Below are 25,741 nucleotides of genomic sequence, written 5' to 3'. Positions count from 1 at the left end.
TAAATTTAAATGATTCCTCTCCTAACACCCTAGGAATTAAGGAACTTGTTCTCCTTGGAGGTGTCAGGTGTTGCAGCACCATTCAGCAGCGCTGCATTTCCTCAGACTGACCTAATACATGAAACCAGTTGAGTTGTGAAATTTTAAGTGGAATTTCTTCCCTTACCTTGTGGGTTACTGATTTGTAAATACTGTCTCAGGCACTAATGGGAAGGAGGAAAGGTTTAAAGCAGGTTTAGGTAGGCTTGGCAGTTCTGCCTTGGCTAAAACCGTCTCACCAGAAGATGTGTGAATATACACCTGTATTTGTGATGATGATTGGTCCTGTATTTTGTGAAGGAAAAAAAAGTTGTGTATTTTAAAGCCACATCTGGACTTTTATTCCAGAAGTTCACAAACCATTCTGGGATTCATGGGATGCCAGAATGGTTTGGGTGGGAAGGGACCTTAAAGCTCATCCATTTCCACCCCCTGCCATGGGCAGGGACACCTTCCACCAACCTGTGCCAGGGCCTCACCACCCTCACGGGGAAGAATTAGATTCTCTGATTCTAGTTCAAATCCAGCAAAGTTGGCTCCAGATTTAAGCTCTTCTCAGCATTCAGTGCAGCACTGTGGTTTACAAGACTTCAGAGAAGGAGAGGGTTTGGTTCCGAGGATTGCAGTGGGAATGCAGAAGTTCTATAAAGTCTTTCTTTGACTTGTGTTTTGGGTTGGGACTGAAATTCTCAAATGGAAAAGTGCTCAGCATAACTCATCCTCTGTCACCTTTGTCCTCAGCTGGGAACGTGTGGGGTTAACGCTAGTGTTTCAAGTGATGATCAGAAAGTGAGAATAAAGAAGTAGAAAGTCTGTTTTCTTTTGAAATGTCTGTTAAACTTTGAATAGAAAGAGGAATCAAAACCTTTGATGGAGGAAATCCCTGAGAGCTGTTCTGCTGTATGGACAGCTCTCAGCCCAGCTGAGGGTGAAGTGGCGTGCTACTACTTTTTAAACCATGTAGAAACTAAAAAGGTATTTCCAAATGCAAGATGATATGGTCTGAAGTACTTATTCTAGAACTGAAAATAATTCAAGTAGCAGTTTTAGTCTGAAGAGGTAGTTCTGGTCAGTGTATTTCAACTGGAGATGAGTCAGAACACAATCCTCGAAAATACTACATGAACTTGTTCTTTAACAGAGCTTTGTTTTGCCTGCTTGGGTTTAAGGCTTCTGTAAATTTAAGTCGAGGTTATAAACATGCATGTCTGTTAAATTTTCAAATTCAGGCTGTCTTCTGCACTCCTCTCAGAGATGATAACTCCTAGAGTCCATACCTGGAGCCACAGTGCCAAGGATTTGGACACTGAGGTGGGGCACAGGCAGTTTTGAGGGCCACTGAAGTGAGGAAAATAAGATGAAGATTAGTTAAAGGAAAAAAAATGTTTAAATAAAACGTTTAGTTAAATGTCATGTTGAAGGAATACCTTGCCCTTCCCTGAATTTCCTGCATTGCTTTTTTCTCCCCTAAAGCCAATTTTGAGCTTGTTGAGTAGGAACGTGTTGTCTTTGGATCCTGAGGGTGCCATGCTGACAGTTCCCAGTCAGGAGAGAGTGAATGGAGATCTTTGTGGGAGAGATGTACCGGAGGGAGGAGAAGGGAAATCCAGATCCAGAGATAGGATGGCAGTGACAGCTCCGTGACATGGAGAGGAGCTGGCAGGGATGCACCTGCCCTTGAAATTCCCACAGGCAGCACAGTTTGCAGCCACACGTGTAGAACACGGAATCACGGCACAGCTTGAATTGTTTAAGCTCAGCAGCTTGAAGGAAGCTCCTAAAGCAGTCGTGGAAGGGTGTGATTATAATATATAGAAGAGCTTTAATATTTACTGTAGAAAAACCTTACACCTTGTTCTTCAAAATAAAGCCTTGGGAATAATTTGTTATTCCATTTTGTCCGTGGAACAGGAAGGGTGCCAGAGCTATCTGAGCAAAGTGACATATGATTGATATTTTACCAGACTCAGCCTTCTGCCACGAAGGAATCGAGTTTGCATTTTGCATATATGAAAAATCAGATGAGCAGGGCTTGTGTGGGTTATTTTTTTTTTAAACCTTGATTGGCAAAGCTTGTGCTCCTTCTATAAACATGACTGTGAAAGCTGTCCCAGAATATTTTTGACTTGGTTTTTCAAACTACTTATAGGCATGTTTTAGGTTGTTGTTGGCGTAGTTGTCACATGGCAGCCTTGTACAGAACCTATTTAAAGTTGTAACAGGCAATTCTGTGTAAATGGGTGATATTTAATAGATCTGGTATCTTACAGAGTCACAGAATCCCAGAATGATTTGGGTTGGAAGAGACCTTAAGGATCATCTCATTCCACACCCTGCTACAGGCAGAGACACCTTCCACTAGCCCAGGTTGCTCCAAGCTCTGTCCAGCCTGGCTTTGGACACTGCCAGGGATGGGGCAGCCACAGCTTCTCTGGGCAACCTGTGCTGGGGCCTCACCACCCCGACGGAAGAATTTCCTCCCGATATCCCATCTAACCCTGCCCTCTGTCAGGGTGGAGCCATTCCGCCTTATCTTGACACTACCTGCTCTTTTAAAAAGTCCCTTTCCTTCTTGCTGCTGCTGTTCCCTGGGATATTTCAGGATTGCAATATCTGTGTAAGCTTCAGCCTTCCCATTTTTTCCAGGTGGTCTAGTGTGCACCTCCCGTCCTTTCCTGTGTTTCTCTTGCCTAGTCTCTGGACTCTGAATGCCATCATCAAAAGGAAACCTTAGAAACTAGTTCACTGGGGAGTGATGGCAGCAAAAGCCAAGTGTCAAAGCATCTCTTTCCATCAAATTGTCAGCCTGGAGACAAGCTCAGCCTCATTTCCACCCCCACATCCTTGTACTCACCTGCAAATGCCAGGGAAGTCCTTTGCCCTACCTGGGCTTTCCTTGCAGCAGCATGCTTGAGGCTGCTTATCCATGGTTCTCCATGGGTTGCTGCTGCTGCTACAGCTGGGAGGGTCCTATGGGAAGCACAAGTGGTGGATGCTGTTTGGGAATTGCCATATGCTCCATCGCACTCTAGAAACCATTAATTCCAAGTTGCCTTCTCATCCTGGTGCATCCCTCCCTAAACTGTTGAAAGGCAAAGAAAATACGTTCCCTCTGAGATAAGGAAGGTATTCGTGTTATCCATCTCTGAGCAAACTAAGGGGACAGAAACAAATCCTGGTCTCTGCTTCCAGTTTTTCCTGGCTTTGGAGTGGGTTTGGAGTTTTGGGGAGTCAAGGGTGGCTTTGCCTGTGGTTAAGCACAGGGTTTGCATCTCTTCTGCAGGGAGTGAGTATGAAACTGTGGTTGTGCCGTTGCCTCTCAAGCTCTGACCCCACTTGTGCCTATTTCAGTGGGGTTTGGAAGGCTGTGAAGAGCAGCAAAGGCACCAGAGCTTCCTACAGACACACAGAACAATGCTGCTTTATGTTGGGGTCACAAGCAAAAGGCTTGTGACAACTCTTGGGGTGGAAATCTGCAGTTCTTCAAGGCCGTAGGAAGTGGTTTTGCCAGTGTTGATCACGGGTGTGCTGTGAAGGCTTTGCTTTCAGAAACTTGGGGTTTGTTTTAATGCAAATATGTACCAGACCCCAAAGCTTTGGGGCTCCAAACTTGATCGGGGTTTGGTGCCTGATGTTGGAGTCGCTGAGGTCACTTATCAGTCCCCACATTTGTTTTTCACTTCATCATTTCCTGCCTATTCTGCTCGGTAGCAGCCTGTCACTGGCAACGTGACACAGTGTTACAGCTTCTTACCATCGGTAAAGGGGGAAGGAAAACCGGTGCTTAACGCGAAGGAATGTGCTTTTCCAGGTGTCACGTTAATTATCCAAACAACCTGCCTCGTTGTTGATTTTGAGGAAATACCCTCTGACTCTCCTCCATGCTTGCACATTGTTCACTTCCACTGGTGTTTTCCCTCTTGTCCCCTTTTTTCCTTCCCTCTTTTTCCCCCCCATTTCCTCCTCCTTTCTTCCCTTCCCCCCACTTTTTCCCTTTTTCCCCTACTTTTTCACTGTCCTTTCCCCTCCTTTTCTTTTTCCCCTCCTTTTCTTTATCCTCCCTTGTCTTCCCCCCCACCATTTCTTTTCCCCTTCTTTTTCCCCCCCCCTCTTCTTTTTCCCCTATTTTTTCCCCTTTCCTCTTCCCTGAGAATGCTGCTTGCTGAGGCTGCAGAGAGGGTGAGAACAGCCAGAGAAATGTAATTTTGGCTTCCCCAGACAGAGCACTGCCACTAGGCAAGATCTGAAACCAGATAAGGAAGACTGAGCCAGACCTTCCCAAGGAATCAGCCAGGGAGCTCCTCGGGGGTGTTCCCAGCTCTGGCTCCGGGTAGTGCAGGTCGGGCCTGCGCCCGGCCGGATTCGCTCCCTGTGCCGCTGCTTTCGGACGCATTCGGCACTCGGGGTGTGAAGCCCCGGGCTCTCATTTCAGTTGTCTGTGATTTATCACGGCCACACACGGGCTGCAAAACTCCCAGCCGGGTGGCTGGAGCACACACAGGCTTTCGCAACGGGGGGGGGGGGAGATAATTGCGGGTGTTGGAGCAGGGAGTGGAGCAGAGCCCAGTCCAGGACAGCTCCCAGAGATCCTCCTGGCTGTGCCAGAGTTGCCCCACATCCCTTTTTACAAGCCTGTTGGAAGCTGTGTGTCCACATGGCTTTCAGAAGCTGCTGGCAGTGAATCACAGAATGCTGGAATGGTTTGACTTGGAAGGGATCTTAAAGATCCATCCCCCGGCCATGGGCAGGGACACCTTCCACTATTCCAGGTTGCTCCAATCCCCATGCAGCCTGGTCTTGGACACTTGCAGGGATGGGGCAGCCACAGCTTCTCTGGGCAACCTGTGCCAGTGCCTGAGCACCCTCACAGGGAAGAATTTCTTCCCAAAATCCCATCTAACCCTGCTCTGGTGCAATGGTCAGAGCTGTGCTGATGAGTGAGAGAAACCAGTCCTTTCTGCAGCCTGATGAGGTCTGTATAAACAGTTCTCTCCAGAGCGTGTGGATGATGGAGCTTTCAATGGGTCTCTGGAGAAAAATCAGGACTGGACCCTGGGAAGACAAATGCAGCCTCCTACAGCTACAGATTTTCTGAATGTTTGAGAGGGAGGCGATGTTTCCACTCATGGGACATGCATGGCATTCAAGGAACTCAGCCTGGGATACCTGATGCTGCTGCAATTTATCTGGATTTCCCAGAGCTCCTGCAAGCCTTCTTCCATGCAACACGTTCCTTAGAGCACCGGGAATTACTTGTCTGCAAAAGCAACAGGGAGAAAGGAGCCAATCCTCCAGATACTCACAGTTGTAGGGCTGTTGTCACAGCATAAGCTGTTGCAATGGAAATGGATAGACGGGATTCAAGTAGATGGGGCTGAGAGTCATCGGAGTGGTGCCGTGCATGGAGAGGAGGATTGGTGTTGTCGTAACTCTTTGTGTGTTATTGAAGTGCCAAATGGATCAGGAGCTTTAAAAGCTTTAATTTCTGTGCTTTTGGCATCGTCTCTTGGAACGTGTGCATCTCCGTAGTGAAGCTCTGGAGAGGAAATGGGGCTTGAAGGGGTAGTCCCAGACTAGTTTCTTCTAATTTCACTTGCAATCAAGTGCTGGAGAGGGAGAGACAGATGCTGCAGCTGCGTGATTACAGAACATGCAGCTGTTATCACACTTGCTTCTTTTCCTGCTAATGAGGCATCAACTCTCTCCTGAGTTTGCTATTTGGGTAATGGTTTTATTCTGGCACGAAACTAGAAGTGGTTTTAATTTTTCTTTATTCTGATCTGGTTTGGGTTCAGCAGCTGGCGAGACAGTTTTTCAGAGCTAGTCTGGTTTGAGGAAGGAGTTGCCCCAGGGGTGTTGCCTGGAGAAGCTGTGGGTGCCTCATTCCTGGAAGTGTGCAGGGCCAGGTTGGACGGGGCTTGGAGCAACTTGGGCTAGCGGAAGGTGTCCCTGCCCATGGCAGGGGGTGGAATGGGATCAGCTTTAAGGTCCCTTCCAACCCAAGCCATTCTGTGATTGTATGATAAGGAGGCAGCAATTCCAACTAGCTTTAAAATGCTTGGTGGGCTCTGGATGCAGCTGGATAGACTGAGCTGCTTGGAACTTTTATTTCCAAGACCTCAGTGTCTTCTCACCATTAATCCAGTTCCTCAGCCACAGGCAGTAAATGGGTGGTTCTGGTTTAAGTATCTTCACTTTCAGTTCTTCACATTTTCTCGCACTTTCTTGGAGACTTCTGGGCACAGGTGGCTTTTCTCTGCTTTGTGAAGCAATACAAAGGTGGAAAGACGATGAAGAGCTCTGCCACTCTCCCCTCCCAGCTGGCAAGAGCACAGTACTCTCTGGAAGGAAGCTCAGCAGGACTCTGATTTTGAGGAATGATGCATTTGCCTGTCAGAGGGCTGAGTTTTAGCATTGTTCAAAAGCTCTATCTCTCTGTTGTGCTGGGGGACGAGGAAGGATTGCCAGATCCCAGGTGAGCTGGGAGCAGGAGCATCCCCCTCACAAAACAATCCATGCAGTGCAGGTGATTGCGGAGGTGTGGAAAAACCTCTGAGTAGTTCAGCATACTAAGGATGGGTTTTGTTCCATAGGTGCTGGCAGTGAATCATAGAATCCTGGAATGATTTGGGTTGGAAGGGATTTTAAAGCTCAAACAGTCCCACCCCCTGCCATGGGCAGAAACACCTTCCACTATCCCAGGTTGCTCCAAACCCCACCCAACCTGGCCTTGGACACTGCCAGAGATGGGACAGCCACAGCTTCTCTGGACAACCTGTGCCAGGGCCTCAGCACCCTGGGAAGAATTTATTTCTAATATCCCATCTACCCCTGCCCTCTGTCAGGGTGGAGCCATTCCCCCTTGTTCAAAACCCCTCTCCAACTTTCCTGTAGGCCCCTTCAGCCACTGGAAGGGGCAATTAAGTCACCTCAAAGTTTCTCCAGGCTGAACAATCCAAATTCTCTTACAACCCCTTCCCTCAGTCTCTTCCAGCCTTTTCCTAACTTTAGAGCAGCTATGGCATGAACAGTCACACCTATAGCACCCAGTTTTTAGCAGATAGTCCAACTCATTGGAGCACGAACCCTCCAGGATGTGTGGTGCCAGGCCCGGTCAGGCTCCTGCCTGTGGAAACCTGAGGAGAAGAAGATGCCTGGTGCTGGGGTTAAGGCAAACCATGGCTGTTTATTTTGGGATTTTCACTTCTGCCAGAGGCTCAGTCTCTCAGTAGGGACAGTAGAAAATAGGATAAAAGTTGCAAGGAAACCACTGGTCCATATAGCCTGGGAAGAGTTGTCCTCCCCAGGGCATGTTCTGCAGGATACCTCCTCTGCCAAATCCTGCTCTGCCTGATCAATTTTTAAAAATTATAGTCCTCTCCCATACTCCAGAGGTTGCATGTGGTCAGTTTAGCTGCTTGTGCAAGAAGAATTCAATTTTGGAGGAAATTCTGTCTGACTTGATCCTCCTCATTCCCAGAGCCTGATCTTCTGATAAGAAAAATGTGGACATATATAAATGCTTGTTTCCCACTGAGCTCTCCTGTTGGGGCACCAGCCATGGGATATATCCTATTTAATGGGATGTAGGGATTCAGTCACCCCAAAACACATTGCCAAGAGCATGACATCTAAAAAAGCACTGTGCAAACCCCATCAGGTTTCGATTCCTGAATTTCCCTTAGTTAATGCATATATAAGTAAGGCAATTAAAACACATCAGGCTTATTTCAAATAGATAATCTAATTATCAGCTTGATTAAACCATATCAAATGAACAGTTCTTGTAATTCGGGAGCTTTGTTCTAATCACTGCCAAAGCAGTAGGAGCTTTAATTAAAAGCCTCAAAAGTGGCAGACCAGTGTCAATTGAGGGGAATTCCAGCTCAAATCCTGATTGCAGGGAAGAGCAAACCCCTCCTAGGTGGATGCTGATACAAAGATCTTTTCTACCAATAAATGGAATTTGACTATTTTGTAAATAGCATTAAATGCAAGTAATTGTCCTTTGCTGCTGTTTCTGATGCTCAGAGACAGACTTAATTAAATCTATTTCGCTATCACTCATTTACACTGACATTTTTAATGTCTATAGGTTGCTATCACCCAGCCATATCCTGTCTCAGCCTTGGACCTACAGCTTCTTATGCCAAAGTGTGCTCCTTCAGACTGCAGAATTCCTTAATTAAAAATTGGGTGCTGGATAACTCGGGAAGCCCAGACTTATTTTGCCTGCCATGAATGTATTTTTAGGGCCTCTCTGCCCATCGTGATTTGGTGTTCAATGCCCACAACTTTTATAAAACACAACTACAGGGAATGACAAGAGCAGTGGGCAGCCAGGTTTCAACCTGCACAGGGATTTGCATGTATTTAATTTATTAATGTTGGCATGTCTCTGCTTAGTAGCCCAAGTTTTCTTTTCACCTGAGTAGGTGGACTTCTTGTTTTTCTTTTGCCTAATTGTCTCAGAAAATGACACTGGAACAGCCTGCTTGTATCAACATGCAGGCAGTCACAGACTGGGGTTTATTTCTGCTCTGTGCCCTGAACCAGCCTTCAGATTTTGGAGATTTGATGGGAATTTGTGAGGTGTTAACAGCATCAGTGTAAGAGGGAGCTGGGTGAACAGCTCTCTGTCTGGACCTAACTTTTCCCAGCTGCTGTGGCATTTGCCATCACCACCTTGCTTTTAATTACTGTTGTGTTCCATGGCTTAATATTCAACCACATCTAATTCCATCCTGTCTCTTAATTGGCTTATCTGGCCATCACCCAAATAGACTCTGCTGTATAGAAACAAGCTTCCCCAAATATTTCCTAATTGGCACTTGGTGCTTTGTGAGGAGATGGGACCCTCACAGCGATATTAATAGATGTTTTTTCCCGTTCGTTCCCAGGATTGGACATTGATCCTATGACGCATGCCCGGAAAAAACAACTTTTCCTTCTGAAACACCCAGCTGGTTCTGCTGGCCAGGCCTCGTCGCCAACAGGCAGCAGGAGGATGGACAGGGCCAACGCAGAGCAGCGGGACGGAGATGCCTCGGAGGCTCCGAACTGTCCCAGTGGGTTTGTAGGGAACAACAAAAGCAAGAGTTTGCGTGAAGTGCGAAAGACGTACCCGCTGCGGAGGCGGCTGCTCCCCTCAGTGAGCAAAAAGACCTGCAAGGTGCTCCTCACCAGGCTGGAGGATGTGGCCGGCTCTCTGTCCAAACAGACCCCGAGCTGTAAAAAAAAGCACCTTCCCAGCTGGGTGGAGGGTTTGGGATCTGCTTTGTTCTCGGAAAAGGTTCAGCCTGTGGGAGCAGGCAAGAGTGAGTCATCCGGGGAGAAGTGCACAGTAACTTATCCTGGGTCGGAGCAGGACCTTGATCCTGCTCCCTCGGAGCCCAGGAAGCGCCGGCTGGCCTCGCTGAACGCAGAGGCGGTGAACAACCTGCTGTTTGAACGGGACGATGGCTTGTTATCCGGCAGGCGCTTCCGCAGGGACTCCGGGAAGGCTGCTGGGGACTGTACCCTCAAGGGCTTGCAGTGCAAAGCCAGTGACAACTGGTCTGCCCTGGAAAAACCGGCTGTGAAAACAGGGAAAGGAAAGAACCGGCATGAGCCCAGTCAGAAATGCAATAGCTGTGAGCATTCTCTGGATGAGGTCTTTGATGATGGGGCAAAGAGAGAGGATGGTGCCATCTCCTACCATCCCACCCCAAAGAGACTGGCCAGCCTGAACGCTGTGGCCTTCCTGAAGCTGACCCACGAGAAAGACCAACCCCTGAAGCAGAGGAGTAAATCGGATGGAGAGGGCAAGTCCGAGAACCACTGTTTGAAATCTACCCTCAAATGGGCCAAAGCCAGTCGGAAGAACTGTGTCAAATCCAAGAAAGAAGTGGCTAGCTTAAAAATGGATGGGCAGCATGGCTGGCAAGGCCAGACCCTGGGCACCTTTGGGAAGGGGGAGCAACGGGACTCTTCCAGGCTCTACGGGACGACAGAGCCTGTCCCCTACGAGTCGCTGTCTGGCTCCTACGCCAGCACAGAGGGCTTCTACCACAGACTGCCTTTGCTCATGGGAGGACAAGCTTCCATGAAGCCAGAGTATGGAAGACCCGGAGAGAAATCCCCAACCCCCAAACAGGAATTTCATCAGCCTTCCTTTCCCGTGCAGCAGTTCCCTCCTTTGCCTGTGCCCGGGAATCACACGGATTGTGGCTGTCTCTATGAATCTTCTGATCTGACTCCGTTGAACGGGTTTTATGTTTATTATGGCCAAAGTGGATACAGTGGCTACTCCCCCTGCTCCATTTATCCCAAGGACGAGCTGTCGCAGGCTGCGACCTGCGAGGGTCTCCTGGTATCTCCCGGTTCCTTGCCATCAGGTGCTCATTTCCAGCCCCTGCACTGGTGCAGCTCTCCGTACTGCTGCGGAGAGGGAGCGGCCGTGAGCAGCTACAGCGTCTGCGGCGTGGTGCACGTGCCGGAGGGCAGGATCGGCAGCGTGCACACGGGACGGAACAGCTACCCCTACAAAATGCCTTTTGCAGCAGGTAAGGTGCAAAGTGCACGCAAATCCTGGCCGGCGTTCCTGGGAGAAGAGGGTGACTCGGCGCGGTGCCTGCTTGCCGGGAGGCAGGTTCCCTTTGCGAGCAGTTCTCAGCTCCACAGCCAAGCTGCGGCTCGGAAGGAATCTGCCTCCCACCTCCCCCCATTTTTAGCCCGGAGGGTTTTTCCCACTGAAAGGTCTTGTTGGTGTGGAAGGCAGAGAATCGGTGAAAGGATTTGGGCAGTGAGAAGGTGACTCACGGCTTGTCATGCTGGAGCTAAGGCTGAGCTTTGATCTGTGTAAAATGAGCAGGGTTCAGTTCCTGCACGCCATCCCGCTGTGCCGCTCCGAGCGGAGGGTGGGTAGCACACCAGGATGAGTTACTTCTCCCATCCCAAAACCTCACTCTGGGGGCTGAGGCATCCTCGGAGAGCCTGTGGAGAAGCAGGCATTGCCTCTGCTGTTAGGCTCTCATGGTGCCAGCTGGGGTGTGCAGGCTTTTTGGATTCCGTGGATCAGAGCTGGCAGGGCTGCATAGGGAGTTTCACCGTGGTGGTCTAAGTGCCAGGCGCACTGTTAGTTCGGGAATTCTTGGTCCCATCTTTGCGCTCCATGTGTGACAATGAAGCACTGGAATGAGGAGGGGTGAGGGGGTGTGGAAACGTCATTACCTGCCTGGCTCTCGTCTGTCCCCGCCTGCTTTTCAGACTTCCTGCTTTGTCTTGGAGCTTTGCCTCTGCCATTGAAAAATACCATTTTAAATATTTAAAAGTGGAGCTTTGTGTGGGGGTTATCAGACACCAGCACTGTGTGTAAAGCCATGGGGCTGGACAGTGCGGCAAACAGTCGGTCTGTAGAGGAGGCTGCTCTCCAGCTGCTGGGAGTGCCAACGTGGGATCTTTCCGCTAACCACGTGTTCCAGCCAAGAGCTGGCATGACTTACCCACTGAAAACAGATTTTCAGGTAGGTGGATGGAGTTTTGGTTCAAGCGAGGCTTTGTCATCTTCCGTTGTAGGAAGCTGCTGAAACTCAGGAGCGTTTGGTTGAAGTGTAATTTCTGTTCTCCCGAAATATCCCTGCTGTCATGGTGCTGCTTCCTACGGCAGCAGCCAGACAGGGCTTGCTAGTGGCTTCAGAGCTCTTGAAAGTGGAATGCTCACAAGACACCCAGCTCAGCAGTGTGTTCTTGCCTGACAGTTTCTGTGTAGTGCCCCAAGGTCATACCAGTCGGCTTTGTTCCTCAGCTTTTGCACGCTGGTGCCTCTGATTTGTGCAGCCGGAAGGATGCAGGCAGTGCAGATGGAGTATTTTCCAGAGCTCAGCCCTCCCTGTGGATTCAGTGGTTCCTCCTGGTGCTGGCAAGGACAGCAGCAGTTCCAGGAGTGGGTATTCGCTGGTGTGTCACCCCACTACTGAGATCTCCCTTGCTGTGATTTCCTTCCTGGGAGCAACTTGGATTTAAAAACTTATAACACTGGAATCATTGAGATTTTGGTTTGGGGATTGAAGCATATAAGGAGGTGTCAGAGAATATTAGCAGGGCCTTAGGCTTAGGGATTGATTTTTTTAGAATTATGCACCTCTGAAATATTTTACTTCCCTAGGGTGGGGCATTTGAGTGAACTAAAGGAGCACTTTGGCTGCAAGCAGCAGGCTCCCATCAGAGAGGGATCCAGCTTGACGTGCCAAATGCTGTGTGTTACGTCTGTCTGATTTGGTGTCTTCCAAGTGTTCATAGGGGAGTATCAGTGTCTGTGTGGTACAAATCCAGGGACTGGGCTGTGATCTTGGGCGATGGTTGTGGGCAGTGTGGAAGCAGAGTGGTTGGGAAGGAGCTGGGACAGGTTGTGAGAGCTGCTTTAGTGCCAGTGCCATCGGAGAGGCTGGAAATGTGTGTGACCAAGTGTGTGCCAGCAAGAGCAGCTCTGCACCAGGGCCCTGACGTTCCGTAGAGATTTTTGTGAAGCTTTATCCTGCTGTAGCTCAAGCTTAAAAGCTGCTTTTGTAAGCAAAATACTTGAGAGGTGATTCCTTGCTCCATGTGTCCTGTGCCTGCCAGTGCCTGCATCCTGACGTCCAGGCACTCCAGGGGTTCCTGTGGCATTTGCTACTCAGGGTTGATTTTGATTTGAATGATTGATGATGATGATGGTCTATGGCATCCCTTGCACTCACAGCTCCACAGTGGCTTGGTTGCAGCCCCTTAGGGAGGGTAAGGTGAGAGGCAGGAGTGAATAACTTCCCATCTCTGCAAGGGGTCCCAGCAGTTTTTTGGCTGGAGCTGAGTGACTTCGGATGGAATTTTCCCTTCAGATTTGTAAGCTCTGGTCTGAGACATCTCCTGGAGCCTGACTGGAGCTGCCCTTTGGTCACCCCAAAAAGCACACTCTCAGGTTTGGGGAACAGGGATGCATCATGTATTGGTCCAGGAGCTCTTTTCCTGCTGATAGGGGGTAATTGCAACTGGTTCTTCCCTTGACCTGGGTTGAGGCTTGTTTGTGACTCCTGAGCAGAGCGAGGTATTTCTCTCTGAGGCAGCGTCAGCCAAATTCCAACGTGCTGAGGTTCCTGTGTCTGCTGCAGAGACACAGTTTTGCTGAGGGTGCAGCATCTTGTGGTTGTGTTCCACCTTGTTTCATCTTTCTCGACATAATTTGGAGAATCTTCTCAATTTTCCCTGATTAGTAGAATTTGGCTTTTTGAAAGAAGCTGGCTGGTTTTGGCAGTGTGATTTAATCCTTCCCATTGTTTCGATAAGCTTTTTATTTTTTATACATATTGACAGGCTGAAACTGCTTTGGATACTGGCCAGCCTTGTGTGTATTCCTGGCTGGCATTACTTGGGATTCAGATGGGTTTGTTGTGGTGCAGTGTCATCGGCAGAGCACTGGAACACGCAGGCTCGGAAATGGCTTTGCTTTTACAATCCAGTGACAGTGCAAAATGAAGTTACAACCTGGAGAGTCTTTACTGCTATAATACAATAAAGGGGATTTCGGGGAAACATGGCCGTGGTGTGGGACAGTCCAAGCTGTGTAGTTGCTTTATGTTCCAGATGAGATCCGTGACTCATTTCTTCCCTTCCCTTAGAAGGCTGCAAGTCTCTGGACCAGCTGAACCTCACAATCCCGGTGGCAGGACACCCCGCGTCGCCTGTCCACCCGCTCTCAGGATGTCCTGTGCCCAGCGTGCCGCCAGCTGCAGAGCCCGTTCCTCACCTGCAGACCCCCAACTCTGACCCTCAGACCATGGCCCGAGAATGTCCTCAGAGCTCCAAGCCTCCCAGCGGCTCCAAGTCTGGGCTGCGGAATACTCCGGGCTGCCTGCACGCCTCCAACAGCAAAGCGACTGGGGGCCATTCCCACCCCAAGCAGCAGCGGATCAGCCGGCGCAGAGCCACCAATGGCTGGATCCCCGTGGGCACGGCCTGCGAGAAGGCTGTCTACGTCGTGGTAGGTGTCTGAGTGCTGGGGCTGGGCAGGGACAGCTGCCCGTGCACCTCCAGGCATGAAGGCTTGGGAGTTCTGGGGCTCGCTTCCAGCTGGAGCTGGTCACTAGGTGCTGTCTAGAACCTCTCGGTGAAATTCCGATGGGAGCAGAGGCGCTGCTGGCTCTGTTCCCTGTGTGCCCTGGTGTTACCTTGCACGGCGTGGTTTGGGAGGGGAGGAGAACCTGCTACTCTTGTGCTGACCTCAGCTGAAAGGTGACAGATCCTCCCGGCTCTGGCATGTACAAGGGTGGCACCTGAGGCACATGGGAGTTCATCCTTCAGGGATCATCCTCCAGCTGCTTTCTCCTGGGTAGGGCAAACCTGTCTGAGAAGGTGAGGGTTGTTGTAGCCTCAATTATAAGGGGCAGGTCTAGAGGCAGCCCTCATAAGGTGGCTGTCATTGATGGTGTCTGTAGCCCCACAGGGATCTCCCAGAGCACAGAGGACTGAGACAGTATGCTGGCTCCCAAATGGAATTTTTCTAGCACCCAAAATCCCCTTTCTTGTAACTTACATGGTGGCATAGCCAGTTTGCTCCTCCAGGGATTTCCTTTCTGTACTTTCCCATTTGTTGTGTTCAGGGGCAGAGACTGGTTCCTGTAAGATGGGAGATTTCCTGCCAGGGAATTCAATTAGCTCCAATCAAGTCCACTTCAATTGTGAGAGAAGGCAATATCCTTCATCTTATTAAAGCATAAGAGCTTGAAATGGGCCACACGTGGTGTCTGGGAGGGTGGGGACAAGGCACTGGTGTGCAGTAGATGTCAGGAGGAAGGAGGGCCGTGGTCCAGGCAGGATCTGTGCCACTGCTTGGTGTGGTGGCACAACCTCGGGCTGCTGAGAGCAGCAGCCAGGGCAGGCTTTGGAGCTTTAGCCTTTGGGACTGTGTTCAGGTGCCTAGGGCTGTGCCAGAATGAAGCCTGTCAAGGCCAGGAACTGGCCTTGTGCATCCATCCCTCAGGCTGTCACACCCCAAAGGAGCAGTGAGGCGTTAATCTCCTTACAATGCTTCCAGTCCTGCCTGGGAGATCTAGGGGTTAAACCATCCTGCTCAGGCATTCTGAAATTAAACTTGGAGCAAAAGCAAACTAAAAACCCCCCGTTCATAGTCCCCAGAGCGATCATTTTGTACTGTCAGAGGGTACAAAGGAATCACTGGCAGTCCTGCTAAGGAAGGCTTTGTGCCACAGCCTCCCTGCCACTCCCTGCCCTGCTCATGTCAAATATTTCATGTTTTATTGGTTTTCTTACAGTGTTTGTATCAGAGAAACACATTGCATTCAAAACACACCTAGTTTTCGGTGCCTTTGAATAGAAAGGAAAAGCAGGCCTCCAGGTAGGCAGGTGGAAAGGTGATTTTCCTGAAGATTGTGGTTTTGCATGCAGAATGGAAGGAGCAAGTGTGTTTTAATTTGAAATAAAGAGTATTAATTTCAGCAGTTAGGGCTTTTGTGAGATGTGCTGTCCCCGGTGAGCTGCTCCTCACTATGGTCACTACAGAGGAGAACCGTGAAGTCGCCCTTTGCCTGTTCACCGGGGTTGTTTTGGTTCCTGTGTGTGCAGAACGAGCCAGAGCCGGCTGTGCGCAAGAGCTACCAGGCTGTGGAGAGGGATGGGGAGATCATCCGGGTGCGAGACACCGTGCTCCTCAAATCGGGGCCCCGCAAGAAATCCATGCCCTACGTCGCCAAGATCTCCGCACTCTGGGAGGACCCCAAGACAGGTACTGTGCCAGGAGAGTGTGTGTGTGCTCAACAGAGCAAGCTGGAAGCAGGGAAGGGATGGATCTCGGGAGAGCTGCAGGCTGGTTAGGGTGCCAGGGTGATGGAGAGATTAGCAGGGAAGGGATAGATCTCAGGAGAGCTGCAGGCTGGTTAGGGTGCCAGGGTGATGGAGAGGAGATGAGCAGGGAAGGGATAGATCTCAGGAGAGCTGCAGGCTGGTTAGGGTGCCAGGGTGATGGAGAGGAGATGAGCAGGGAAGGGATAGATCTCAGGAGAGCTGCAGGCTGGTTAGGGTGCCAGGGTGATGGAGAGGAGATGAGCAGGGAAGGGATGCATATCAGGAGAGCTGCAGGCTGGTTAGGGTGCCAGGGTGATGGAGAGGAGATGAGCAGGGAAGGGATAGATCTCAGGAGAGCTGCAGGCTGGTTAGGGTGCCAGGGTGATGGAGAGGAGATGAGCAGGGAAGGGATGCATATCAGGAGAGCTGCAGGCTGGTTAGGGTGCCAGGGTGATGGAGAGGAGATGAGCAGGGAAGGGATAGATCTCAGGAGAGCTGCAGGCTGGTTAGGGTGCCAGGGTGATGGAGAGGAGATGAGCAGGGAAGGGATAGATCTCAGGAGAGCTGCAGGCTGGTTAGGGTGCCAGGGTGATGGAGAGGAGATGAGCAGGGAAGGGATAGATCTCAGGAGAGCTGCAGGCTGGTTAGGGTGCCAGGGTGATGGAGAGGAGATGAGCAGGGAAGGGATGCATATCAGGAGAGCTGCAGGCTGGTTAGGGTGCCAGGGTGATGGAGGGGAGATTAGCAGGGAAGGGATGCATATCAGGAGAGCTGCAGGCTGGTTAGGGTGCCAGGGTGATCGAGAGGAGATTAGCGCCATGGCTGCCATTTGGATTGTTCCAGGAACTGAAATGCTCCTTAATCACTCGTCTGGGGCTGATAATGGAAATCTTTCTGGATGTGAAAGCACATAATATTTGCCAAGAGCCCGTCTTAGCAGCCCTCTCCTGAATTATTTCATTGCTCAAACATCGGGGGAGCTGCTGTTTGCTCCAATCTAACATCTGGGCTGGGAGGTGGTGGGAACAGGGCTCTTCTGCAGCAGCTCTGATGGACCCCAGTAGAGCTGGGGATGGGAATTGTGGGGACTTATGGTGAGGTCTGGTGTCTGACTGGCACTCCCTGAGCCAAGGAGGCTGAGCCAAATGCTTTAAAGTAGAGGTTGTGCATAAAATGGGGGGAAAAAAAACCCCCAAAATTCTGTGTAAAAGACATAAATCAAGGTGTGGTGAAGCCCATTGTGGTTGTGTCAGTGCAGCAGCAATTCCGCCCTGAACCTGGGAATCAATGCTGCAAGTTCCCACCTTAGAACGAGCATATTTTCCAGCTTGTGTGCTGAATGGATTCTTTTTTCAGGTGGAAATGTTTGATTTTTGAATCTTTGGGGAGTTTTTTTGTGCCTGACTTCCTTGGGATGTTGTAACCTGAGTAGAAGGAGGCGAAGGTGTAGTGGAAAAGCAACATGACTGACTCCATGCAGCTTCTTGCTGTGACAAAGGGACACCTAGTTCAGCATGAAATATTCATCAGCCACAGCTGCCTCTCCGTGAGCGCTCTGGGAATGAAGGAGATGGAGCAGCAGGAGGAAGCTGGGAATGAGTGGGAAAACACTCAGAGAAAACTGAGGCTTGACTTGTTTTAATCCATGTTGTTGCAGGGGAGCTGATGATGAGCCTCCTGTGGTATTACAGACCAGAGCACACTCAGGGAGGCCGCAACCCCAGCATGCACCAGGTGAGTCCGGATCCGGGCCAGGGCATCCCGGGCTGTCTGTGTTCCTGCAGGAAGAGGAGAGTGCCCCGAGCATCTCTCTGCATTCCTGGGTGGCCTCAAGCTGAGTACAGCAGAGCTCTCTTGGCTGTGATGCAGCTGTTGCCAGATGTGTTGAGTGGTGGTGTCCTATAGATGGGCTTTTCCCCCAGATTTATTGTCCCGTGGAGAAACTCTGGGCTCTTACAAAAGCTGCTGAGTTTCTTACATGGAGGCTCTAACAGAAATTGCTGAGTGTTGATGTTTCTCCCTTTAATCTGAGAAAATTCCACATATTAAGTAAAAAGTAATTTTGACTGTTACCTTAAGAATAAAGGAAGAATAAGTTTATACTGAATCAAGATCAGACACCTTTCCAAAAGCGTATTCTAATTCCTACAGGGCTGGAGAGCCTGAAAAGCTCCTGCTGCCATTTTGCAGGAAACTGGAGTGTCTGTGTTACGTGCTGCCTTTTAATAAATCCCTTAATCTGCTTCTTCAACTCCAAAAACGTGTTAGTTTTGTACAGAAACGTGGATGCATCATCCTAGCCCTGCATAGATTTAGGATGAGAATGAAAGTCTGACTTGTGGATGCTGTGCCAGGATAATGGAGTTGCTTTTTAAAGAAGAAACGTGTGAATCACTGTGACTTCACACCTTGCTCTGCTTCGAATGGGCTTGTGTTGGGTGACAGAACAAGCTGGTTTTAACTGGGAATGAAGAATTCACTGCTGTGTTCAACCCAATTTTAAACATTTGGTGCTTTCTTAATTTCTATTACTTTTTTAAATAAAAAGGGAGGGGAGGGGTTAAGAGCAGGACTTGGCAGCAGTCAGGGAATTGTACCTGCCTGGCTTGCAGGGCACAGGTGAGTTTCTAAACCAAAATGTGTCACTTTATAAATGAAAGGTGAGTGTATCCAGTTGCATTTCAGTCCAGGGAGAATGCCAGGAGGCATTAAGCCAGGTTTTTGCAAACCCGCTTAATTACACAGGTCTTCAAACAAGAGAGAGCTTGGGCTGAGGGCTGGGTTGGGCTTGCCAGCGTGACTCAGGTAGTTTGGAGTCAAGGAGTAAACCAAAACGCCAAGGTGCAGAAGGCAGGTGTAGCATTCCCAGTGTCCCTGATCAACCCTGTCCCCTAATGTTCACCCTTTTGTGAGTCTTCCCTTCCAGCAAAGCAGAAATGGAGCCTGCAGGAAATGCTTCCAGACTTGTGCAGGGCATCTGCGTTCCCAGAGATCATCTCTGCTGATCTAACCATACCTGAAATTCTTCTCAGTGGCTCTGTCCAGGTTATTCAGTGTCTAACCAATCCTGCCTGCTGCAGAGCCAAATTCCCTAAATTACTCTGGGAAAAATTGTAGAGAAGTTTGCCGATAGAGGCTGTGGCTGCTCCTCCTTGGATGTGTTCAAGGCCAGGTTGAATGGGGCTTGAAGTAACCTGGTCTAGTGAAAGGTGTCCCTGCCCATGGCAGGGGGTGGAACAAGATAATCCTTAAGGTCCCTACCTAACCAAACCAAACCAAACCATTCCAGGACTCTATTCCATGATTCTGAAAAAGACTGTTGCTACTTCTCTCACTAAACCAGCCTTTTTAATTGAATTGAGGAAGTGGTTGGACAAGAAGGGTTTCCATAAGTTTTGATATAAAGATGGATTAGAGAATCCAGGAGGAAAAGGGAGACCGAGGGGTGCAGCCAGCCATGGCCTTGCTGCTGAAGATTTTTGTGACATTGGAAATTCATGTGAGATTGGGGCACTCGGTCTCACAAAGTGTGCTGGGCAGGGTGAAATGATGGGAGAGCCAGTGTTGCTCGCTGTTGCTGGATAAAACTGTGGTGCAGAGCACTTGGCAGGTGCCTGGGTTATGTGGGACACTGGCTCTGAAGAGTATTCACCATGGGCATGCTTCAGTGACTCCACGTTTAGGTGATGGGTGAAGGTGCGAAGCTGGCCCTTCCCTCTCTGGGTGGGTGAGGGTGTGGAGCCGGCCCTGCCTCCTGGGGCTCCGGACCAGCTGAGTGACCTGTCCCCTCCCCTCCTGGCACAGAATGAGATCTTTGCGTCGCGGCACCAGGACGAGAACAGCGTTGCCTGCATCGAGGAGAAGTGCTACGTGCTGACCTTCGCAGAGTACTGCAGGTAGGTGGAGCTCTGAACCTGCTGCACTTCCCAAACCTCCCCCTGCCTCCAGCCTCTCTCACTGTGCCCATTTCCAGCCATCCCAGCTGTCCCAGCCCTGTGGGCTGTGGTCTGCCTCAGACACTTGCTCTGCTGCAGGCTGGGGGCTTCTCCCACTCCAGATCCCTTACCTGTCTGATTTGTATAAAATCATGGAATCGTTTGGGTTGGAAAAGACCCTTACAATCATCGAGTCCAGCTGTTCCCCCAGCACTTTCAAGGCCACCACTGACCCATGTCCCCAAGTGCCACATCCACACAGCTTTTAAATCCCTCCAGGGATGGCAGCTCCACCACTGCCTTGGAAAGCCTGTCCCAAGGCCTGACCAGCCTTTCCCTGAATGAATTTTCCCAATATCCAACCTAAACCTTCTCTGGTGCAACTTGAGGCTGTTTCCTCTCATCCTGTCCTTGTTGCCTGGGAGCAGAGCCCAACCCCCTCTGACTGCACCCTCCTGTCAGGGAGTTGTGGAGAGCTAGAAGGTCCTCCTGAGCCTCCTTTTCTTCAGGCTGAGCCATCCCGGCTCCCTCAGCCGCTCTTGGTGCTCCAAACCCTTCCCCAGCCTCTTACGCTCCTCTCAAGAAACTCCCAAATACTGATGCTTGTATGACCTTGGTACCACTGCCTGTGGTTTCAAGGAAGACAGGAACAAGTGTGCAGGAAAACATGGAATTGGAGCTAAAAACTAAGTGAGCTAGGGAAGAGATCCTATATATCCGTCCCTTGTGGGAGACAGGTGCCAGACTACCCAAAAACCTGCTGATACACATGCCAGTGTTTGTGCTGGACACCAGATCCTGGGATTTTGGCAGCAGCACCCCTTGGAGCAGCGACTCAGGCTGTTACAGTTGAGCTCTTGTTGATTGAATTGCAGCTTTGTCAGTAAGAACTTCCCAGTATCCATATTCCAGCCTGGCATCCTGTGATGGATGCACAGGGCTCGAGGAAGACAGGGATTGAATGGACACAAACCCGTAATGCAAACCAGTGCTTTAAATCTCTTCGGTTCTGCTGGGTGCATCTTGTGGTCTGTGCAGCCCTGCCACGGAGGGGATGCCTGAGGCCTCCTCCTCAGCCTGCTCCTGGCCCAGGGCTCTGGTCTTGGAATTTCTAAAACTGGTGTACAAACTCTTTAGAAGCTGAATTTTGATCTTTCTTTTGAGGACACTAAAACAAAAGCCCCTAACAAACAAAAAAATATCCAACCTAACCCAAACAACAAGAAGCCAAAGCCAACCAAATTAAGCCCACCATCCCCAAGCTTTGGATCAAAGCAGTTGCTTTTGTTTCTAACACCCCAGTCTTCTGGAACAACTACTGGCAGGAATTTTTTCATGCTCTTGTGGGTCAGGTCACCTTTGAGTGATGTTCCCTAAAGGCGTCCTGAATTCTTTGTTTTCCTAAAAATTGGTGCATAAGCATTTGTTAGGGGCTAATTAATAAAAATAAGGCCAAAGCAGTAAAAACCAAAGTGGTTAATTGCTGTCATCTTTGGTGCTGTACAATATCCACCAGTATGGAAATACAAACTTGTGTTGCTTCCTGCAGGAGTTCTCTTTGAAAAAGCTTTGTCCACATTCCTTCCCTTCCCCTTGTCCTCCAACAGCTCCAGGGACACAGGCAGCAGGAGAGGGAATGAGTTCATGGTCCCCAGCACAGGAAGGACATGGACCTGTTGGAGCGAGTCCAGAGGAGGCCGTCAGGTTGATCAGAGGGATGGAGCACCTCTCCTATGAGGAAAGGCTGAGAGAATAGGGATTGTTCATCCTGAAAAAGTGAAGGCTTCGGAGTGACCTAATTGCCCCTTCCAGTACCACAAGGGAGTCTACAGGAAAAATGGAGAAGGACTGTTTACAAGGGTCTGGAGTGCCAGGGCAAGGGGAAATGGCTTCACACTGCCAAAGGGCAGGGGTAGATGGGATATTAGGAATAAATTTTTCCCTATGAGGGTGGTGAGGCCCTGGTACATGTTGCCCAGAGAAGCTGTGGCTGTTGCATCTCTGGCAGTGTCCAAGGCCAGGTTGGGTGGGGCTTGGAGCAACCTGGGCTAGTGGAAGGTGGAACCTAGTGGAAGGTGTCCGTTCCCATGGCAGGGAGTGGGACTGGATGAGCCTTAATGTCCCTTCCAACCCAAATCATTCCAGGATTCTCTGATAACTGTTCCAATGTGATTGCCCTGCAGATTTTGTGCCTTGGCAAAGCGTCGAGTCGAAGGGATCCCGGGCAGGAAAACCATCATGGTTCCTCCCTCAGAGGAGTATTCCACCCCTCTGCACCGCAAGGTGCCCGAGGACACGGACCCCGAGCTGGTTTTCCTCTGTCGTCACGTCTACGACTTCAGGCACGGGCGCATCCTGAAGAACCCGCAGTAGCACAGCCCTTCCTTCGAAGCGCGGCGGGAGCAGGCAGCACTGGAGCGCCCGTGGCCCGGGACTCCTGTGCACTCTCACCCACCTCATGCTGCTGCAGGTCCTGGGACTCGGGAGCGTGCGAGGAGCGGAGCCTGTGGAGGGAGGCAGCAGTTGAAAGCACAGCACTTCGTTAAAAGCATAAATGAAAATATATACGTAAAAAATAAATATATGTATATAGATATAGGGATTTGCATAAGTAAATCTATATCTATATATGTACGTAGAGCTGCATCTATTGGGAGGGTTTGCAGGGGATAAAAGCTAGGAAGCAATGCAGAGCCATGGCTGGGGAATGGCAGGAAGGTGCAGGAGGGATGTGTCGGTGCAGCGTTGGTTGAGTCTGGCTGGGACAGTCCGTGGTTTTCAGGCCCTGAACTGAGCCCAGTTCCTTGGCAGAGCACAGGAGAGTCTCCTTGGTCCCACAGGACAGACTCTGAGGATTCCCACAGTGAGAGCTTCTTCAAAATACAGCTTTGGGAGCTGCCTGGGTGCAGAGTGGCCTTGTGTCATGCTTCGATAGGTTGCTCCATCAGGAGAAGAGGTGACCCCTGTTCTCCCTCGTCTTTTCCCTCCCCTCAGCTCACTGCTCCGTGATTCACCACCTAGACTGGGGCTTGGAGCCTGCCCCATGGTGGAGCAGAGGGAGCTGGCAAGGTGGAAGGTGTTACACCCCAGTGTAGGGTTAGAGCTGGGCCGAGGTCCCAGGTGTCCTGACTGAGCCCACATGATCCCTATGCCCCATCCCAAGGCCCAGCATTCACCAGCATGCGCCGCTCAGAAGCTTGGAGCTCACAAAGTGGGCTCTGCTGGGGAGAACCATGTTTCCTCTTCTCTTTGAGTGTTGCTCTTCCTCTGATGGCTCAAGGGGCCCTAGATTTTCTTCCCAGTTTGTTTCCTGTAATGTCGTTTACAGTCCCTGCTTATCTGTGTGTCTGCAGTGGGAAGAAGCCAGAGGGGAAAGTGGCAAACCCTTTTCTTGCGTGTTTTTGGCTTTTTTAAATTCCTTCCCCATGTGACTGTCCTGATCCTGGGAGTGCTGTTGAAGCTATCAGCAGCCTCTCCCTCTCCAAACTCATCCCGGTGTCCAAGCAAGCTCACCAAAGTGGCTTTGTGGCTCCTGAAAGGACCTGAGCATCGGGAAAGGTTCGCATGGACCATGCGAGCCCCGCAGGTCCTGCTTCTTGCCTTACCTGTACAGATCCCAGACAGACCTTAGCTTATCTCAACGCTAACTTGGAGTTAATCCCAAAGCAAACCAAAGGACAGTGTCACATCCCGGGGAGTCACTGCACCAAGCTGGGAGCCCAGCCCGAGATTGCACTAACGTACAGCAGAACGGACCCCGTGCCACCCACATTCCTGCTGGCTGGAGCCGCTCACTGAAACGAGGGATCTGCGTTTTCCCAGTCTTTCGGGGCTTCTGAACTTGTGTTCCATGGTGGAAGTGTCCGTTCTGCTTTAATGTCCTGTCATTGGAAGCAGCATTCCCTGTACTCCCTGGGGATGCAGGGCTTGTCACCTTGCTCCGGTGGCCACACACCTGCCCAGCCTGGAGAGAAAACCCACGGCGTCCAATACCTTACATGGAATAGTTCAGGCACGCAGGAGTTCTCCAGAGATTTGCTCTACATACCAAAGAGGGGAACGTGTCTGGAGGCAATGGCTTGAAGGGTTGACAAGATCTGGCACCTGCCACAGCGAGCGGGCATCTCCTTGCAGCTGGTGGATGATTCCTGCTGGAAAATTCCTGTTTATTCCCACGAGAACATCCAGCTCCAAGAAGGGAGATCCCAGGTGTGCAAGCAAGAATTGTCAGGTGAAGCATCTTCTCTCACTTATACCTCAAGATACTGTTGGTGTCAAAGGGATTGCCCAGATCTCTCCTGAACAATTCGCTTGGCACTGGGGGTCTCTTGGAATCGTGTGGTGTGGCTGTGTTGGGGTGGGAAGTGGTTGGCACATTGGGAACACACGGATGAAGGGGTGCAAGGAGGCAGTGGAGAACATGGTCTCTGATGCTTCTTGGGAAGGATATGAAGTGGTTTTCTCCTGTAGCAGGGAGGGAGGATGCTGGAGAAGTGGAGCTGCTCCTGCCCATGACACGGAGGGAATGGCAGCTGCCTGGCCATGGTGGGACAGAGCAGCTGCACCTGACAGTGAGTGGCAGGTGATGGGAAGCCCTAAATCTACATGTGTGTCTCCATGGTGACTCCTTTGCCCCTGAACCTGAAGCAGGAGAGCTGCTGGAGCCAATTCCCCCTGGCAGTGCCTTGGACACAGAATGCTGCAAGACCCACCGGCCGGGTGAGCCTGAGCACTGCTGCAGCTGGGGTCAGGTGTGAGATCCAGCCTTGGAACCACAGTAACTCACCGAAATTCCTCCTTCTGCCCCATCTCCCCCTGCTCCCACCTTGTCCTGGCTCCTCTCCAGGTAGCAGGGAAATTATCCTTGCCCTGGGTCCGTAACGGGCTCCGATCCAGCTCCAGAGAGGACAAACCTGACTCTTCTCATGTTGAATCTGCTTCAGGCCATGAACATTGAGGTTCACGTGGTTGCTGATGCTGTTGTGCAAACAGCATGTAAATGAACTGAAATGTCTTATCCCTAATGAAAAGATTTCCTGCTTTTTTAATCTATTAGATATGGAAATATTTTTTGAAACTGAAAAATGCAGTCGGTAGAATTTAAATCGAAGCGTAATACATGTAAAATATATTTTAGTTGATAATTTTGTAAAATGCACTTTTTTGTGTCTCTTCCCTGGTTTCCCAGATCTGTATTTCATTGTTTACAGATGGAATGAGAACATTCCCTATTCCCTCCTTCTGTGAGAAAGATATATTAGAAGTAATTCTTAAAAAATAAATTTGAAAAATCGTATTGATTTAGAAAACAAACCAGTGCTGGACTGTTCTTCCCATTCCTGCCTGAAGTTCCCACCTGGACCTGGTGGTTGCAGGAGTTAGGAGTGCTTGGGAGCAGATGTGGGTGCTCAGGTTTGTGGGATGAGCGATCTGTTGGGTTTTCCATGGAAATAGAGCAAGGATTGACTGACTTTTTTCCAGCTGCTCTTGACAGCTGCTGTCAGTGGCATATTTGAGTCTCTGCTGTTCAGGCAGGGCAGGTGGTGGTGGCAGATCTTGTCTCAGCTAGGGTTTAGGAACCCTGAAAGAAGCATTTGGGAGTGTTGCTTTGGAAAAGCGTCTTGCTTGGAGCGCTGTCTCCAGCAACTTCTGCCATCGGAGTGTCCTGGCCCCGTGGCACCAAGTGCCACACGCACCCTGAGGACAAGTCCAATAGCTGAGCCATCTACACAGACATCCTAAGTGGCCAGGAGGATTCCAAGTGGGAGAAGAGCAGACAAGAGTCAAATAACCTGCTTGAGGAGCAGCGATGAGCAGGATAGTGGGATCAGGAGTACCTGATGGGAATGTCTGCAGCCACGCACAGGTGAGAGCTGTCCAGGGGTGCTCCCAGCCGGTGACAGGGCCTGGGGAGTGAGGCTGAAGGCACAGGCACCTGCAGGGTCACTGCAGGG

General features: G+C 50.3%; 1 protein-coding gene across 2 annotated transcripts in view; it reads left to right on the top strand.

Annotated features, from left to right (window-relative positions):
• Window positions 1-25,100, top strand: part of BAHD1 (bromo adjacent homology domain containing 1) — a 36,156-nt gene extending 11,056 nt beyond the window's left edge. The window contains exons 2-7 of one of the 2 annotated variants that reach the window (XM_048307586.1): window positions 8,940-10,583; window positions 13,671-14,032; window positions 15,634-15,793; window positions 17,510-17,586; window positions 19,657-19,748; window positions 21,971-25,100. In XM_048307586.1, the coding sequence (XP_048163543.1) occupies window positions 8,957-10,583; window positions 13,671-14,032; window positions 15,634-15,793; window positions 17,510-17,586; window positions 19,657-19,748; window positions 21,971-22,160 (2,508 nt within the window). In that variant the 5' untranslated portion in view covers window positions 8,940-8,956 and the 3' untranslated portion in view covers window positions 22,161-25,100. The remainder of the gene's footprint in view (window positions 1-8,939; window positions 10,584-13,670; window positions 14,033-15,633; window positions 15,794-17,509; window positions 17,587-19,656; window positions 19,749-21,970) is intronic. The other variant, XM_048307585.1, reaches the window with a different exon arrangement.
• The last annotated feature ends 641 nt before the right edge of the window (window positions 25,101-25,741 follow it).

Source organism: Corvus hawaiiensis, chromosome 6 (genome assembly GCF_020740725.1).
Source record: "Corvus hawaiiensis isolate bCorHaw1 chromosome 6, bCorHaw1.pri.cur, whole genome shotgun sequence".
Taxonomy (NCBI): domain Eukaryota; kingdom Metazoa; phylum Chordata; class Aves; order Passeriformes; family Corvidae; genus Corvus; species Corvus hawaiiensis.
This window is presented reverse-complemented; position numbering and strand designations above follow the sequence as displayed.